The sequence below is a fragment of the Pseudophryne corroboree genome, chromosome 3 (genome assembly GCF_028390025.1).
Source record: "Pseudophryne corroboree isolate aPseCor3 chromosome 3, aPseCor3.hap2, whole genome shotgun sequence".
In the NCBI taxonomy this organism is placed as follows: Eukaryota; Metazoa; Chordata; class Amphibia; order Anura; family Myobatrachidae; genus Pseudophryne; species Pseudophryne corroboree.
In genome coordinates this window covers 754,698,203-754,717,231 of record NC_086446.1, presented here as the reverse complement: position 1 = coordinate 754,717,231, position 19,029 = coordinate 754,698,203, and the positions used below count along the sequence as shown (strand labels likewise).

The 19,029-nt window shown below is 50.1% G+C and overlaps 1 protein-coding gene across 1 annotated transcript in view; it reads right to left on the bottom strand.

Moving 5' to 3' along the window:
- LOC135056785 (prominin-1-A-like) overlaps positions 1-19,029 on the bottom strand; it is a 164,757-nt gene that overhangs the window by 108,598 nt on the left and 37,130 nt on the right. Inside the window, exon 3 of the mRNA XM_063962373.1 lies at positions 6,812-6,885. Coding sequence (XP_063818443.1) covers positions 6,812-6,885 — 74 coding nt within the window. The remainder of the gene's footprint in view (positions 1-6,811; positions 6,886-19,029) is intronic.

Sequence of the window (19,029 nt, the reverse complement as noted above, 5' to 3'; positions counted from 1 at the left end):
GTCTTCTCCCTCCAGCAGCTCTTCCCACCCCCCACCCCCCCCCCCCCCCCGACACGTCTTCTCCCTCGCGCAGCTCTTCCCCCTGACACGTCTTCTCCCTCCCGCAACTCTTCCCCCCCGACACGTCTTCTCCCTCCCGCAACTCTTCCCCCCCGACACATCTTCTCCCTCCCGCAGCTCTTCCCCCCCCGACACGTCTTCTCCCTCCAGCAGCTCTTCCCACCCCCACCCCCCCGACACGTCTTCTCCCTCCCGCAGCTCTTCCCCCCCGACACGTCTTCTCCCTCCCGCAGCTCTTCTTCCCGACACGTCTTCTCCCTCCCGCAGCTCTTCTTCCCGACACGTCTTCTCCCTCCCGCAGCTCTTCTTCCCGACACGTCTTCTCCCTCCCGCAGCTCTTCCCCCGACACGTCTTCTCCCTCACGCAGCTCTTCCACCCGACACGTTTTCTCCCTCACGCAGCTCTTTCCCCTGACACGTCTTCTCCCTCCCGCAGCTCTTCTTCCCGACACGTCTTCTCCTTCCAGCAGCTCTTCTTCCCGACACGTCTTCTCCCTCCCGCAGCTCTTCCCCCCCGACACGTCTTCTCCCTCACGCAGCTCTTTCCCCTGACACGTCTTCTCCCTCCCGCAGCTCTTCCCCCCGACACGTCTTCTCCCTCCCGCAGCTCTTCCCCCCCGACACGTCTTCTCCCTCCAGCAGCTCTTCCCCCCGACACGTCTTCTCCCTCCCGCAGCTCTTCCCCCCCGACACGTCTTCTCCCTCCCGCAGCTCTTCCCCCGACACGTCTTCTCCCTCCCGCAGCTCTTTCCCCTGACATGTCTTCTCCCTCACGCAGCTCTTCCACCCGACACGTCTTCTCCCTCCCGCAGCTCTTTCCCCTGACATGTCTTCTCCCTCACGCAGCTCTTCCACCCGACACGTCTTCTCCCTCACGCAGCTCTTTCCCCTGACACGTCTTCTCCCTCACGCAGCTCTTTCCCCTGACACGTCTTCTCCCTCACGCAGCTCTTTCCCCTGACACGTCTTCTCCCTCACGCAGCTCTTTCCCCTGACACGTCTTCTCCCTCACGCAGCTCTTTCCCCTGACACGTCTTCTCCCTCACGCAGCTCTTTCCCCTGACACGTCTTCTCCCTCACGCAGCTCTTTCCCCTGACACGTCTTCTCCCTCACGCAGCTCTTTCCCCTGACACGTCTTCTCCCTCACGCAGCTCTTTCCCCTGACACGTCTTCTCCCTCACGCAGCTCTTTTCCCTGACACGTCTTCTCCCTCACGCAGCTCTTTCCCCTGACACGTCTTCTCCCTCACGCAGCTCTTTTCCCTGACACGTCTTCTCCCTCACGCAGCTCTTCCCCTCAGACAGATTTCACCCCCCATCCCTTACAGAGCTTATCACTAGAGTCACTAAAGCGAACGTTATGCCACAAGTTTGACACTGAGCCAGACACTCTCCCACTTCCCCTGCGCGCTCTCCCAATCCTCGGTACCAGCCTGCAGTAATCTTCTGTAGTGCTGGCTTCCTGCATAGCTCCACTGCCTCACTGCTGGCTCTGTTCTCCGGCTTCGGATGATCCTCTCTTCCTGTCGCCAGCTTATACAGGTCCGCAGAGCTGCATGACGACCTGGGATTTCCCGTCAGTATTCCCCTTGCACCTTCTCCAGGCTTACGGGTACTGCTGCTGCAGCAATGGCGCCTGACGAGCACCAACTAACCGCCAGAGCCGCCACCGCATACAAGACGGCTGCTCCCTAACCCGCACTGTGTTCTTCTGGCTCCTCAGTGTCGCAAATCTGGATGACGCATCATTCCAGCGACCAGTCACTAGAGCGGGCGCCACTGATGGCGCTCCGCTCCGTGGCCACCCATGCACAGGTCAGCACTGAAAGTTATGCGGCTGCCTCGACGGGGACTGAGGGGGGCAGGGGAGGCTGTATTGCACTGCCCACTCGACACATCTTGTGATGTGAGAGATGTGGCGGCGGGTGGCTGCTGCGGACCCAACATGTGGGGGGGGGGGGGGGGGTGCCGCACATTAGGGGGTGCCTGTGCATGTGCACACCAGGCACCCCACGTGCGCACGCCTATGTTCACACTACTAAATCCATCTATAGGTCACTCTGTCCTCTAGACTTCTATGAATACATGTTCAGGAAGCCATAATAGTTCTGGAAGCATAACGTGCGTCGTCCCCACTCTACCTCTAGCTGGCCAGCGCACGTTATGCTTCCAGAACTATTTTTACTCAGATTTAATTTGGGCACCCTGGGGTGCTGCGAGGCTCTTGTAGGGGTGTCTCAGGTTGGTGGTCCAGGACCCAATCAAATTATTTTGGTCAAAGTGATAGATAAAACCAGTGCTAGTGGCTGCCAATCATAAAACATATGGACGGGAGCAAAACTGTACACCCCCACATAACTGACCCCAAGGATGACAGGGAGGCACAATGAACTTCATATATTTTCCCAAATTTATCAGTAAAACACTTTTATCCTAGAGGTATCGGAAAATAATGCAGGGAGACGTTTCAGCTGTAAGGGGTCTATTTACTAAGCCTTGGATGGAGATAAATCCGACGGAGGTAAAGTCCCAGCCAATCAGCTCCTAACTGTCATTTTTCAAACCAGTCTGTGACATGACAGTTAGGAGCCGACTGGCTGGGACATTATCTCCGTCGGATTTATCTCTATCCAAGGCTTAGTAAATAGACCCCTAAATCACCAAACCGGCTAAAAACGTTTCCAAAATACGCTCAGAAATAATCTGGGATTTTTATTTTTATTTTTTAGGATTGATTAGGTCAAGAAAATCAATTTAAAACTTATCCTACCTTATTATATATATATATTTTGCCGTTTTAAAAATAATGAGATCAGTAACAGATATATTGGTTGATTGATGATTGGAGTCTCGCGACTTTACATTTTCCTGGGGCGGTTCCTCTGCACCAGCTGGGTGTACACAGAAAAGGTGAGGCTGCTAATCCTGCAACCATGGGGTGACGGGTGCTGCCGGGCTGCCCAATCAGCAGTGATCAGCTGCGTGGCAGGTACTGGTGGAGGGAATAAGGAAACAGTGGGGTTGTGGGGTCCATCTGAGACTGGCGGCTACTGGAAGATCCTCTTACTGCAGCCGCCCAGTGGGCATTTCTGACTGGTTGCATCAGATACACGCAGAGACGGTGGCTCCAAATACAGCCCACCCCTGCGATGTGTTCAGAGTGAAGTGACAGCATCAGTGGGCTCTCCACTCCTTTATCAGGGCTCCTGTGCGCTACGGTGCAGGTGCGGTCTATTGACCATGGGTGTGGATCAATGGGTCGACCTGAATTAGTCAAACGGTCGACATGGTTAATTGGTTGACATGACAAAGATAGGCACTTGACAGGTACAAAAGGATGACACAGTTAAAATGTCAACGTTGAAATGGTCGACAGAATAAAAATGGTCAACACAATTGTTTTTGGTGTGTCATTTTGTATGTTTTACCATCTGAAAGCCAAAGTAGTGGAAACGTATACTAGGGAAGCTAATCCCAGGCCATTAATTCAATCCCGGGTATCGGGATTGAAAAATGGCCAATCCCGGGATTGGCTCCTAACTATGTGGCCGCCCCCTCACCCCGCCCGCCCCACACACATAACTAACCGGATACTGTGGGCGGGTGGGTGGGAAACTTCACAGCCTCTCTCTCCCCCAGTGGCGGCACAGCGTGACCTCATGCTGCGCTGGGGAGCCGAAAGAAGGAAGCCGGGCAGCGTCTTCCAATCCCGGACGTTTTTGGCCCTAAATCCCGGGATCCCGCCGATCCCGGGATTGGCCACCATAACATGTACCCTTGCGAGCTTGCTTAAGGCAAGGTGTCTCCCTTGGATACCGCTGCGCATGACACAGGTTACTATTCCCAATCGTAATCCACACGGATGGTAAAATGATGAATAATTGAGAAAAAGATAAAAATTAAAAAAAAATTAAAAACTTGTGTCGACCATGTCATGCGGACCATTTGAACCGGTCGACCTTAAGCACTGTTGACCTCATACATGTCAACATTTCACCATGTCGATCTTTTGTACCTGTCGACCTGCGGGTTAGCGGGATGCAGCACTCGGATCTGCGCTGTCGGCAGAAGGCGTCCCTTTCCACCCCCCTGACGCCTCCTGCTGCAGTAGCATATTGTAGCTGCTATCTCCGTACAACTCTCAATCAGGCCCCAAGTTCCTTTACTCCCGTTCCTCTATTTCCTTCCCGTACCACTGGGGATGTAACCCAACAGCCAATGACCGTTTCATCTTCCTCCGCATGGCCCAGTTTTCAGGCGGTCAGTTGGAACAGCTTGGTTTGGCCTGTATATGCCACACATGACCTCAGAAGCACAGCCTGGCTGCTGAACAATATTTAGTTACACCAGTTCTGCTGCCCTAAATATTAAAATTAAATATGAGCCATTGAAATCACTTTGTATTATGATCCTCTTGCACGCGGAGATGCTGTATGTCTGCACGGATTCTCCTGCCTACGGGCAACATTACCCTGTAAATGATTTCCATATGTAAAAATGCAATGGTTATTATGTGCGGTATTTCCCAATGTTATTAGAGTCAGTTTGTATTTCTGGGTTCCAACGCTCTACTGGTATAACAAGTCCCACATTGCAAAATGCATGTAAATATCTTGTCGTTATTTATAGAAACCCACCCTATACCACAGCGCTGTACAGAGATTGCATACCACGTCCTGTAAACAAAGGCACCATGCCGTAGGTATACACTGCAGATGCGCGGTGGACATTTGGACATTGGAAATGATTTTCTAGCTGGCAGCTACAAAGTGGATTGCTATAGATAATTAGCACAAGTGTGCAAGTGCCAGATTGTTGTTCTGTGTTTCCACAAAACACTATTTATCACCCTCCCAAAACACACGTGAGTTGTACAGATAAAGCAGGAGAAAGGGGCCTTGTTGGGGGGGCAGGGGAAACAAACACATCCTGTGGCCATCTAATTAATACCTTTACATAACAATGCAAATTTCCTCTTCCTCTGTGTGTCGGCCATTGTGTCGGCTGCTGGCTGGTACGGGAGCTCAGGGTGCAGATGTTTTAGTCCCAGTTAGACCAGTCTAACGTGCCCCATACACTAGAACGATAATGCCCGATTTCAGCCAATTTCGGGCCAATATAAATCGGTTAAAATCGGCCATTTTGGATAAGTTTCCGATCCGATGCGTGTTCCCGTGAGGGTCGGATCGCCTTCCCTAGATCATTAGTGCTGCACTCGTGATATGTCGGTTCCCGCAGGCATGGCTGGGATCGCATACGATATATCTCATGCAAAATGTACAAAATCACATGGTACCACTTCCGGGAAGCTCCCAGGAGAGTTCAAGGGAAATCGCCTCAGGCATATCGTTGTAGTGTATGGGGCCCTTACACCTGTAAATGGAATGATTGACACTGGAAGCAGAAAGTCAGTGAAGAGAACCCTGTCTCTTGCTCAGACTGGGGATGCTGGTGAATGGAAAACTGCACAGTATTACTGGTCTTGCTTGGTATGTTGGTGTTAAGCATACAGCACAAGCAAAGCAGCTCTCAGCAGTGGTTCACGCATGCGTATTACGTACACACAGTGGGGGTAATTCAGAGTGGATCGCAGCAGCAAATTTGTTAGCAGATGGGCACGTTATATCTGCTCCACCTGCAGTGCACATGGTTTTGTATATCTGCTTACAAATTTGCTGCTGCGATCAGGTCTGAATTAGGCCCATTGACAATGGCACTAGCAGCAACACAAGGAGCAGTGGTACCGTACAGATTACCACGCCTGCACAGAACGGCTACTGGTTCATCTTCATTACCAATATTTTATATACCACAAAGTATACATTCAGCAGCAACAGGACAGTGAAGCGGAGGTTTCACATAGCGTATTTCATAGATGACCATGTAACACATTATAAAAAACACACACATATATGTATGTATATGCATACATGTACAGTGTATATATATTACATGTATCATACAAAATATGAAAGAACACCCACCCCCCAAAAAATATATATACATTTTGTGTGAATTTAGCCTCTCAGTTTGCTAGCAACTAGTTACATCACTGAGGTTGCAGCCTATTCATAACTTAATAACCAGAGACATCAATGAGAAAGAAACCTGTTCGTAGAATAATAACCAGTTACATCACTGAGGTTGCAACCTATTCATAACTTAATAACCAGAGACATCAATGAGAAAGAAACCTGTTCGTAGAATAATAACCAGTGACATCACTGAGAAAGCAGCCTATTCATAGCTTAATAACCAGTGACATCACTGAGAATGCAGCCTATCCGTTGCCTAGGAACCAGTGACATCACAGAGCATGCAGCCTATCCGTTGCCTAGGAACCAGTGACATCACAGAGCATGCAGCCTATCCGTTGCCTAGGAACCAGTGACATCACAGGGAATGCAGCCTATCCATTGCCTAGGAATCAATGACATCACAGAGAATGCAGCCTATCCGTTGCCTAGGAACCAGTGACATCACTGAGAATGCAGCCCATCTGTTCCCTAGGAACTAGTGACATCACTGAGAATGCAGCCCATCTGTTCCCTAGGAACTAGTGACATCCCCGAGTATGCAGCCCATCTGTTCCCTAGGAACTAGTGAAATTGTGATGTGCCTAATGTGTAGGGAATGGATAAATGAGCTGCGCACTCATAATAAACTGGTCCCAACCTACAGTATGACTACATCCACTGTGTGTAAGTGACTGGTACACTTTAAAATCATAACAAAAAAAAAAGAGACTTACCTCTTTAATCTGATCATTGCTCACACTCAGACTACTGCCCGTACTCAATGTTTTCAGAAATTGATTGAGAAATGCTGGGGGTGAAGAGAAATACATTGCGTAAGGACCAGAGCGGCTTTCGTCTCCCAATGTCTGTAATATCAGATATAACACATCCTTAACCAGAAAGCAGCGTAGAGCTGCCATTCAGGTGATCTCCCGCTCCAAGCTCAGCCAGATTAGTACAGGTGTGACTGCTCGGCAATAGTGGCTTATTAGAGACTGTACACAGAAGGGCAACTAAAATGGTGCATGGCCTACATCACAAAACATACCCAGAAAGACTAATGGGCCCTACAGACATGCCGATCCGCCACGAGGTGCCCGACGGCCGACGGGCGACCCGGCGGCGGGGGGCAGTGACGAGGGGAGTGAAGTTTCTTCACTCCCCCCGTCACGCGGCTCCATTGAAGTGCAGGCAAATATGGACGAAATCGTCCATATTGGCCTGCATGCACAGCCGATGGGGGACCAGCGATGAACGAGCGCGGGGCCGTGCATCGTTCATCGCTGGAGCCTCCACACTGAAAGATATGAACGAGTTCTCGTTCATTTATGAACGAGATCGTTCATATCTTTCAAACAAATCGGCATGTGTGTAGGGCCTATAAGAAATCTCAATATGTATAGTTTGGAGCAGAGAAGGGAAAGGGGGGACATGATAGAAACTTTCAAATATATCAAGGGTTTTAACAAAGTCCAGGAGGGAAACCTTCTTCAAATGAATAGAAGCAATAGGACACGAGGACATGCACTGAGACTGGAGGGGGGGAGGTTCAGGGTAAATTTGAGGAAAAAATTACTTCACAGAAAAGGTAGTGGACAAGTGGAATAGCCCCCAGTCAGAGGTGGTAGAGGCTAAGACAGTAGAGCAATTTAAACATGCATGGGATAGACATAAGGATATCCTTACAAAGAAATAAGGATCAAATAAGGTTTGAGATAAAAATATGGTAAAAAAAAAAAAGAAGGGGGGGGCAGACTAGATGGGCCAAGTGGTTCTTATCTGCTGTCAAATTCTATGACTACGCTGTAATCAGCCTTGACACATTAAAACCACTGGAGGAGAGAGCTGCCCACAGAAACCAATCAGCATTCAGCTATCATTTAACTATCACAGCCTAATAGATGACAGAACTGATTGGTTGCTATGGGCAAAATGCCAATTTAATTTCTCTCATTGGTTTGATTTATCTCCTGGGTGACTGAGCGACATACAGCATGCCATTCAATCATCCAGCGTTTTAGGTGCCTCCTACCCATTGGAGCCTTAGGCAACTGCCTAGATCCATCTAATGATGACACCACCATGAGTGGAAGCGCACATTAAGCTGATGATGCTGAAACCACAACCTGTCTTAAAAGCCAAAAAGGGGCAACAACAGGGTCTCTCCGAGGGGGTTAATAAGCGATAGAAAGTTGGTTTCTGTGGAGTAAAAGTATTTCCCAAGCAGGACCTTTAATGCAAGACCTAAATAATTGTGAGCGCCCTAGCACTTGTGTAGATAGTTTATGACAGGATAGAATAAAAAAAAAAAAATCGCTTGTTTTTAATGGTCTGTAGCACAGTGTGTCGGAATCCTGCGCCTCAAGCTGGTGATATTAATTGGGCTTTGTTTTGGAAAATTCCTCTCCGTTAATTACAAGTCCACTAGATAAGGAGCCTGACTCACTGAAACTGCATAACCTCCGTCAAGTGCAGCAATCAGGCGTTGTGCAAGAGGACTGAGGAATACCTCATAATAAAATACCCTCTTAACTGGCTGGCCTGTCAAATGTAATTAGGACATTATTATTATTATTATTATTGTAGTAGACTTCCTGACAGATAGGACACAGGTGGTAAAAGCGGGGGAATTCACCTCTCAAGCGCGGTCCATTAGTACAGGGGCCCCTCAGGGCTGTCCCCTCTCACTCCTGCTCTTCTCCCGGTACACAAATGACTGCACCTCAGAGGCGCAATCAGTAAAGATCATCAAATTCACAGATGACACCACGGTCATCGGCCTCATCAAGGACGGGGACGAATTGGCCTATAGACAGGAAGTAGACTGGTTGGCCCAGTGGTGCATCCACAACAACCTTGAGCTCAACCCCCTCAAAACTGTCGAGATGATAGTGGACTTCAGGAAGAAGTCAGCTAGTGCACCTCTACTAACGATTGCTGACAGTGTGGTATCGCTAGTGGACTCCTTCAAGTTTCTAGGGACCACAATCTCCCAGGACCTTAAATGGGGGCCCAACGCTGACGCCACTGTTGGGAAAGCGCAGCATAGGTTGTTCTTCCTCAGGCAACTAAGGAAGTTCAACATCCCACAGAAGCTTCTGCTCCTCTTCTACTCCGCAATTGTGGAGTCGGTACTGTGCTCCTCGATACTCGTATGGTACAGTTCCGCCAGCGCGAGGGACAGATGCAGGTTCCCAAAGGTGGTCAGAACCGCCGAGAAGCTCATCGGGGCCGTCCTTTCCTCAGTCCAGGACCTGTACCTGTCCAGATCTAAAAAAATGGGCAATGAAGATAGTAAAAGACCAACTACACCCCGGCCACAGCATGTTTAACTTGCTTTCTTCAGGCAGGCGTTACAGGGCGGTTCCCGCCAGGTCCACCAGAAGCCTCAAAAGTTTATTTCCCCAAGCCGTCCACCTACTGAACTCCTGAACATTGACTGACTAGACATACATGTAACTAACTTGTGTCCCTACGGTATGCCTATCTGTGTGACTTTACTCCCCCCCCCCCCCCCCCCCCCCACCCCACCACCACCACCACCACCACCACCCCACCCGCTTATCTGTTACCTACTTGGCTGTTGTACAGCAAACCGAAGACAAATTCCTAGTATACGTAAGTATACCTGGCCAATATGCGGATTCTGATTTTGATTTATTATCCTTTATTTATATGGTGCCACAAGGGTCCCGCAGCGCCCAATTACAGAGTAGATAAATAATCAAAATAGGAAAACAGTGACAGTTGTAGACAATATAGGACTAGTACAGGGTAAATACACATAGCTACATCAGCAGATGACACTGGCATAAGTATCAAGGTGGCAGAAAACCGCCGGGATTTGGTGCCGTTGAAGATTATTAAAGTAAGAAAAGGATAAGGACATGAGGGAAGAGGGCCCTGCTCATGAGAGCTTACATTCTAAAGGGAATGGGCAGACAGACAAGGGTGACACAGATGGGGTAGACTGAGCGTGGCACAGAGGGTTAGGATGAGATTTGGCTGGGTTTGGTGAAGAAATGGGTCTTCAGAGCCTGTTTGAAGTTCTGTAGAGAGGTGGAGAGTCTGAGGGGGAGAGGTAGAGAATTCCAGAGAATGGGAGCAGCACGTGCAAAATCTTGGAGGTAGGAGTGGGAGGAGGTAATAATTAGTAGGCAGGAGAGTCGGCGTGCATTAGCAGAGCGAAGAGGACGGGTGGGAGAGTAAAGGGAGATAAGGTTAGAGATGTAAAATGGAGAGGAGTGGGTGAGGGCTTTGTGATACCACTTTTCCACTAGCCAGCGCGGGTCGCAGCCGGGAGCCTGACACGGCTGCGACCCGTGCTAGAGCCCCCTTCTACACTGCGCTCACCAACCCGGCATATTGCAGGGTTGGTGACGCTGCTGGTGACGCGGCAGGGGCGGCGCTGGGAGATCATATGATCTCCCAGCGCCACCCTTCCATACACTGTGAACGGGAGCCGTGTCGCATCGACACGGCTTCCGTTTAAACTACACAGTTTACCGGGTTGAACACGTGTTCAACCCGGTAAGCTACCTGGGCAGGATTCCCGGATCACTTGATCCGGGAATTTGCAGGGGGGTCCGTAAACGTCCGTTTCCACTAGAAAAAAACACGGGTAAATGCGCACCCCCGCGCATTTACCCGTGTTTTTAGAGCTAGTGGAAAAGGGGTATGTGTGAGTGTGAGAAGCTTCAAATCAGAGGTGGAACTACCGCCAGTGCAACCAGTGCGTTGCACTGGGGCTCGCCTCTGTCCAGGGGCCCAAAGCATGTAATGAGTCAAACTGACTCATTACATGCCGCTGTGCGCTGCGGGCAACCGCTGCCCGCAGCGCACAGCCGCCCGGAGAGAGGAGAGGAGCAGCGGTACGGGGGAGAAGGAGGAGGAGGGAGCCGAAGGAGGGAGCCGCAGCAGCGCTTTACTACTGGTGGAGGCGCTGCTGCTGCTGTCCCTCTGCTTCACTATAGGGTGTCATCCGAGAACAGCCTATAGTGAAGCAGAGGGGCAGCAGCAGCAGCGCCTCCACCAATGACACAGCGCTGCTGCGGCTCCCTCCTCCACCTCCCTCCTTCTCTCCAGCCCGGGAATCGTCTGACGCTGCACTGAGGAGCCTGAGCCAGCGGAGACGCCGGAGAGGGTAAGTATAATTCTTTTTGTCTCTTTCTTTCTTTGTTGGGACTGTCTGCCGCTATGTGTACAAACGGGGGACTGCCTGCCGCAATGTGTACAAACGGGGGACTGCCTGCCGCAATGTGTAAAAACGGGGGACTGCCTGCCGCAATGTGTAAAAACTGGGGACTGCCTGCCGCAATGTGTAAAAACTGGGGACTGCCTGCCGCAATGTGTAAAAACTGGGGACTGCCTGCCGCAATGTGTAAAAACGGGGGACTGCCTGCCGCAATGTGTAAAAACGGGGGACTGCCTGCCGCAATGTGTAAAAACGGGGGACTGCCTGCCGCAATGTGTAAAAATGGGGGACTGCCTGCCGCAATGTGTAAAAATGGGGGACTGCCTGCCGCAATGTGTAAAAATGGGGGACTGCCTGCCGCAATGTGTAAAAAGGGGGAATCTGCCTTCCGCAATGTGTAAAAAGGGGGGACTGCCTGCCGCAATGTGTAAAAAGGGGGAATCTGCCTGCCACTATGTGTAAAAAGGGGGAATCTGCCTGCCGCTATGTGTAAAAAGGAGGAATCTGCCTGCCGTAATGTGTAAAAAGGGGGACGCTGCCTGCCGCTATGTTTAACAAGGGCACGCTGTCTGCCGCTATGTTTAACAAGGGCACGCTGTCTGCTGTTATGTGTAAAAAGTGTACGCTGTCTGCCGCTATGTGTAACAAGGGCACGCTGTCTGCTGTTATGTGTAAAAAGGGGACGCTGTCTGCCGTTATGTGTAAAAAGTGCACGCTGTCTGCTGTTATGTGTAAAAAGTGTACGCTGTCTGCCGCTATGTGTAACAAGGGCACGCTGTCTGCCGTTATGTGTAAAAAGGGGGACGCTGTCTGCCGTAATGTGTAAAAAGGGGGACGCTGTCTGCCGTAATGTGTAAAAAGGGGACACTGTCTGCCGTAATTTGTAAAAAGAGGAATCTGTCCGCTGTAAGGTGTAAAAGGGGCTCTACCTGGTGTAGTGGTGCTACTGTGCGGCGTAATTTGAAGAATGGAGACTACTGTGCACCGTTTTATGAATTGGTATTATTTTGTGGCCACACCCCTTCCCCATGAAGCCACGCCACTATGTATTTTTGCGCGCGCCTACGGCGCGCACTGCCCCTGTTTTGCATGCAGGGGTGGGGCTCCGATGCCATTTCTTGCACACAGTGCTAAAATGTCTAGTTACGGCACTGTTGCTAGGTATTCATTTCTCTGGCCCTGAGCAGGTCCCCCTCACCAGATCCTCTCCAGGGGTGAGGGGGTGGACTTGGATGGGATGTGGGGGGGTGGGCAAAGCATTTTGTCGCACCTGGGCCCACCGCTCGCTAGTTCCGCCACTGCTTCAAATGGATTCTGAAAGGGAAGGGAAGCCAGTGAAGGGCTTGTAGGAGAGGGGAGGTGGATGTAGTGTGTTTGGTGAGGAAGATGAGCCGAGCTGCAGCATTGAGGATAGATTGGAGTGGAGAGAGGTGTTTGTCAGGAATGCCAGTCAGGAGGAGATTACAGTAGTCCAGTCTGGAGATGACCAGTGAGTGGATAAGGGTCTTAGTAGCATCCTGGGTTAGAAAGGGTCTGATCTTGGAAATAATGTCATAGACATGTCAAACAATCTGCACAATTCTGTCTATTGAGAGCAAAAGACAACCGTGCAAACAATTATCTATAAAACCAGCGAATGGTCACTTGGAGGTACTTGTAAAGTGAGGTCCGACTGTCACCCATTCAAATTCCTCTGTCACCTCACCTCCTCATCTGCTTTTTCCATAGACTACAACCACCAACCCCACCCACTCCCAAATAGCATTTCCTATCCACATCAGATTTATTTTTGTTGTTGAATTTAGCTGCATAAGTGTATCAGAGACTATTGAAACCATGTATCAATATTATCATCATTTGTCTTTCAACCGCTGTGTACCAAGTGTCTTTGTGTATAATTGCTTTCACATTGTACAAAGGCTGTTTACTCTGTCCTACGCTTTGCCGCAATATTTGCTTTCATCGATAGGTATAATTTACTGTATTACAGAGACCTGGGAAGACAAAGCCCGCGCTATTGCGGAATACGGCTCATGTGCTAAAACAGCTCATTCAGTACACAAGCTATTTCTCACTCTAATTTGTTTACCGTGTGAGACAGAGAAAAGACGACGAGAGCCGCTCGTCCCTCCCTCCCCATTTATCTCTTCTTCGCTTCTGTTTTACTAACTCTTCATTTATAAGGTGCTGCTGGGCGGGAAGGCGTAACAAACCAGCGGTAGGAATCCGCTGTGGAGCACATACCCTGTGAAGGACGACTAGTTTGGCCTACCCCTGCGGGTGGACTTTGGGGGTCTGTCTCTGCAGAGGCACTCGTACCATCTATTAGAAGGGGTTGTAAGCCTTGGCAGCCCAGCTCACATTTGTCACGGTGCACGGTGGGGGTGGGGGTTGGCCGTAGCCTTTCCTTCTCTTACTTAAACCATCCTCTAGGGGACCCACATGCAGCCTCCATCGCGAGACCCCTCCTCTCCGGCAGCAGTAGACTCTAGCATAATGCCAGGGTCTACAGTGCATGCGCAGGTCTCCGGGAACATGGCGCCCGCAACTTGTTCCCGGGGGACATCTCCTGTGTGCATGCACAAATCACTCGGAAATAGACGCGGCGGACATTTACCAAGTGATTTCTGTCTGCAGTGCAGGGCCTCCGTCGCGGGACTCCGCAGGGGTAAGTATAATATATGGGTGCAGCGTGTGCAGTGGGGGACCCCCTGGGCCCAGAGGCCTGTGTGCACCGCACGCACTGAAGCCATTATAGAAACGCCTATGTCTACTGCATACTTCCTTTCGATGGCACCAAATCCCTTGGTTTTGTTCCATCCTGATACTTATGTCAGTGTCGTCTGCTGACGCAGCTATGTCTACATACTGCCATCAGGCTTCCTCCCGCCTGCTTGCATCTCATGTCATCTGTCTGTCGCCCCTCCACACTAGATTGTTAGCTCCTCAGAGCAGGGCCCTCTTTTCTTTTGTTGTCAAAGCCCTCTTCTCAACACATTTCACTCACAGCTCTCCCCTACTCAGCGACCATCTTTACCCACTTTTTCTCCTGCTGGTAAAGGCTCATCTCTATCCATGGCCACCAGCCCCAAGTAGTACGGTGATCACTCCCTCACTACTTACATCTTAGCTGTATTATGTCTTGGAGAATTGTGGTGCTCTTTGTTACCTGTACTCTATTTCTGTTATTCATTTACTGTAATGCTAAGTTTTGTCTCCCCGTACTGTCCTTTGTTACGGCGCTGCAAAACACCTGTGGCACCCTATAAATAAAAATAAGAATTTACTTACCGATAATTCTATTTCTCGTAGTCCGTAGTGGATGCTGGGGACTCCGTAAGGACCATGGGGAATAGCGGCTCCGCAGGAGACAGGGCACAAAAGTAAAAGCTTTAGGATCAGGTGGTGTGCACTGGCTCCTCCCCCTATGACCCTCCTCCAAGCCTCAGTTAGGATACTGTGCCCGGACGAGCGTACACAATAAGGAAGGATTTTGAATCCCGGGTAAGACTCATACCAGCCACACCAATCACACTGTACAACCTGTGATCTGAACCCAGTTAACAGCATGATAACAGCGGAGCCTCTGAAAAGATGGCTCACAACAATAATAACCCGATTTTTGTAACAATAACTATGTACGAGTATTGCAGACAATCCGCACTTGGGATGGGCGCCCAGCATCCACTACGGACTACGAGAAATAGAATTATCGGTAAGTAAATTCTTATTTTCTCTGACGTCCTAAGTGGATGCTGGGGACTCCGTAAGGACCATGGGGATTATACCAAAGCTCCCAAACGGGCGGGAGAGTGCGGATGACTCTGCAGCACCGAATGAGAGAACTCCAGGTCCTCCTCAGCCAGGGTATCAAATTTGTAGAATTTTGCAAACGTGTTGGCCCCTGACCAAGTAGCAGCTCGGCAAAGTTGTAAAGCCGAGACCCCTCGGGCAGCCGCCCAAAATGAGCCCACCTTCCTTGTGGAATGGGCATTTACATATTTTGGCTGTGGCAGGCCTGCCACAGAATGTGCAAGCTGAATTGTACTACACATCCAACTAGCAATCGTCTGCTTAGAAGCACCCCGTTTGTTGGGTGCATACAGGATAACAGCAAGTCAGTTTTCAGGGCCCTGACAACATCTAGCAACTTGGAGTCCTCCAAGTCCCTAGTATCCGCAGGTACCACAATAAGCTGGTTCAGGTGAAACGCTGACACCACCTTATGGAGAAACTGGGGACGAGTCCGCAGCTCTGCCCTGTCCGAATGGACAATCAGATATGGGCTTTTGTGAGACAAAGCCGCCAATTCTGACACTCGCCTGGCCGAGGCCAGGGCCAACAGCATGGTCACTTTCCATGTGAGATATTTCAAATCCACAGATTTGAGCGGTTTAAACCAATGTGATTTGAGGAATCCCAGAACTACGTTGAGATCACACAGTGCCACTGGAGGCACAAAAGGGGGTTGTATATGCAGTACTCCCTTGACAAACTTCTGGACTTCAGGAACTGAAGCCAATTCTTTCTGGAAGAAAATCGACAGGGCCGAAATTTGAACCTTAATGGACCCCAATTTGAGGCACATAGACACTCCTGTTTGCAGGAAATGTAGGAATCGACAGAGTTGAAATTCCTCCATGGGGGCCTTCCTGGCCTCACACCATGCAACATATTTTCGCCAAATGCGGTGATAATGTTGTGCGGTCACCTCCTTCCTGGCTCTGACCAGGGTAGGGATGACCTCTTCCGGAATGCCTTTTTCCCTTAGGATCCGGCGTTCAACCGCCATGCCGTCAAACGCAGCCGCGGTAAGTCTTGGAACAGACATGATCCTTGCTGAAGCAAGTGCCTTCTTAGTATCTCTTGAAGTTCCGGGTACCAAGTCCTTCTTGGCCAATCCGGAGCCACGAGTATAGTTCTTACTCCTCTCCTTCTTATAATTCTCAGTACCTTGGGTATGAGAGGCAGAGGAGGGAACACATACACCGACTGGTACACCCATGGTGTTACCAGAGCGTCCCAGCTATTGCCTGAGGGTCTCTCGACCTGGCGCAATACCTGTCCAGTTTTTTGTTCAGACGGGACGCCATCATGTCCACCTTTGGTCTTTCCCAACGGTTCACAATCATGTGGAAGACTTCCAGATGAAGTCCCCACTCTCCCGGGTGGAGGTCGTGCCTGCTGAGGAAGTCTGCTTCCCAGTTGTCCACTCCCGGAATGAACACCGCTAACAGTGTTATCACATGATTTTTCGCCCAGCGAAGAATCCTTGCTGCCATTGCCCTCCTGCTTCTTGTGCCGCCCTGTCTGTTTACGTGGGCGACTGCCGTGATGTTGTCCGACTGGATCAGCACCGGTTGACTTTGAAGCAGAGGTCTTCCTAGGCTCAGAGCATTGTAAATTGCCCTTAGCTCCAGTATATTTATGTGGAGAGAAGTTTCCAGACTTGACCACACTCCTTGGAAATTTCTTCCCTGTGTGACTGCTCCCCAGCCTCTCAGGCTGGCATCCGTGGTCACCAGGACCCAGTCCTGAATGCCGAATCTGCTGCCCTCTAGTAGATGAGCACTCTGCAGCCACCACAGAAGAGACACCCTTGTCCTTGGAGACAGGATTATCCGCTGATGCATCTGAAGATGCGATCCGGACCATTCGTCCAGCAGATCCCACTGAAAAATTCTTTCGTGAAATCTGCCGAATGGAATCGCTTCGTAAGAAGCCACCATTTTTCCCAGGACTCTTGTGCATTGATGCACTGACACTTGGCCTGGTTCTAGGAGGTTCCTAACTAGCTCGGATAACTCCCAGGCTTTCTCCTCCGGGAGAAACACCTTTTTCTGGACTGTGTCCAGAATCATCCCTAGTAACAGCAGACGTGTCGTCGGAATCAGCTGCGATTTTGGAATATTTAGAATCCACCCGTGCTGTCGTAGAACTACTTGAGATAGTGCTACTCCGACCTCCAACTGTTCTCTGGACCTTGCCCTTATCAGGAGATCGTCCAAGTAAGGGATAATTAAGACGCCTTTTCTTTGAAGAAGAATCATCATTTCGGCCATTACCTTGGTAAAGACCCGGGGTGCCGTGGACAATCCAAACGGCAGCGTCTGAAACTGATAGTGACAGTTCTGTACCACGAACCTGAGGTACCCTTGGTGAGAAGGGCAATTTGGGACATGGAGGTATCCTTGATGTCCAGGGACACCATATAGTCCCCTTCTTCCTGGTTCGCTATCACTGCTCTGAGTGACTCCATCTTGATTTGAACCTTTGTAAGTGTTCAAAGATTTCAGATTTAGAATAAATCTCACCGAGCCGTCTGGCTTCAGTACCACAAATAGTGTGGAATAATACCCCTTTCCTTGTTGTAGGAGGGGTACTTTGATTATCACCTGCTGGGAATACAGCTTGTGAATTGTTTCCAATACTGCCTCCCTGTCGGAGGGAGACGTTGGTAAAGCAGATTTCAGGAACCTGCGAGGGGGAGACGTCTCGAATTTCCAATCTGTACCCCTGGGATACTACTTGTAGGATCCAGGGGTCCACTTGCGAGTGAGCCCACTGCGCGCTGAAACTCTTGAGACGACCCCCCCCACCGCACCTGAGTCCGCTTGTACGGCCCCAGCGTCATGCTGAGGACTTAGCAGAAGCGGTGGAGGGCTTCTGTTCCTGGGAAGGGGCTGCCTGCTGCAGTCTTCTTCCGTTCCTCTACCCCTGGGCATATCTGCCTTTTGCCCGCTTGCCCTTATGGGGACGAAAGGACTGAGGCTGAAAAGACAGTGTCTTTTTCTGCTGAGATGTGACTTGGGGTAAAAAGGTGGATTTTCCAGCTGTTGCCGTGGCCACCAGGTCCGATGGACCGACCCCAAATAACTCCTCCCCTTTATACGGCAATACTGCCGTTTGGAATCTGCATCACCTGACCACTGTCGTGTCCATAAACATCTTATGGCAGACATGGACATCGCACTTACACTTGATGCCAGAGTGCAAATATCCCTCTGTGCATCTCGCATATATAGAAATGCATCCTTTAAATGCTCTATAGTCAATAAAATACTGTCCCTGTCAAGGGTATCAATATTTTCAGTCAGGGAATCCGACCAAGCCACCCCAGCGCTGCACATCCAGGCTGAGGCGATCGCTGGTCGCAGTATAACACCAGTATGTGTGTATATACTTTTTAGGATATTTTCCAGCCTCCTATTAGCTGGCTCCTTGAGGGCGGCCGTATCTGGAGACGGTACCGCCACTTGTTTTGATAAGCGTGTGAGCGCCTTTAATTTTCTATCGGGGGAGACCCACGCATCATCACACACTTCATTTAATTTATCTGATTCAGGAAAAACTACAGGTAGTTTTTTCACACCCCACATAATACCCTTTTTTGTGGTACTTGTAGTATCAGAAATATGTAACACCTCCTTCATTGCCCTTAACATGTAACGTGTGGCCCTAATGGAAAATACGTTTGTTTCTTCACCGTCGACACTGGAGTCAGTGTCCGTGTCTGTGTCTGTGTCGACCGACTGAGGTAATGGGCGTTTTAAAGCCCCTGACGGTGTTTGAGACGCCTGGACAGGTACTAATTGGTTTGCCGGCCGTCTCATGTCGTCAACCGACCTTGCAGCTTGTTGACATTATCACGTAATTCCCTAAATAAGCCATCCATTCCGGTGTCGACTCCCTAGAGAGTGACATCACCATTACAGGCAATTGCTCCGCCTCCTCACCAACATCGTCCTCATACATGTC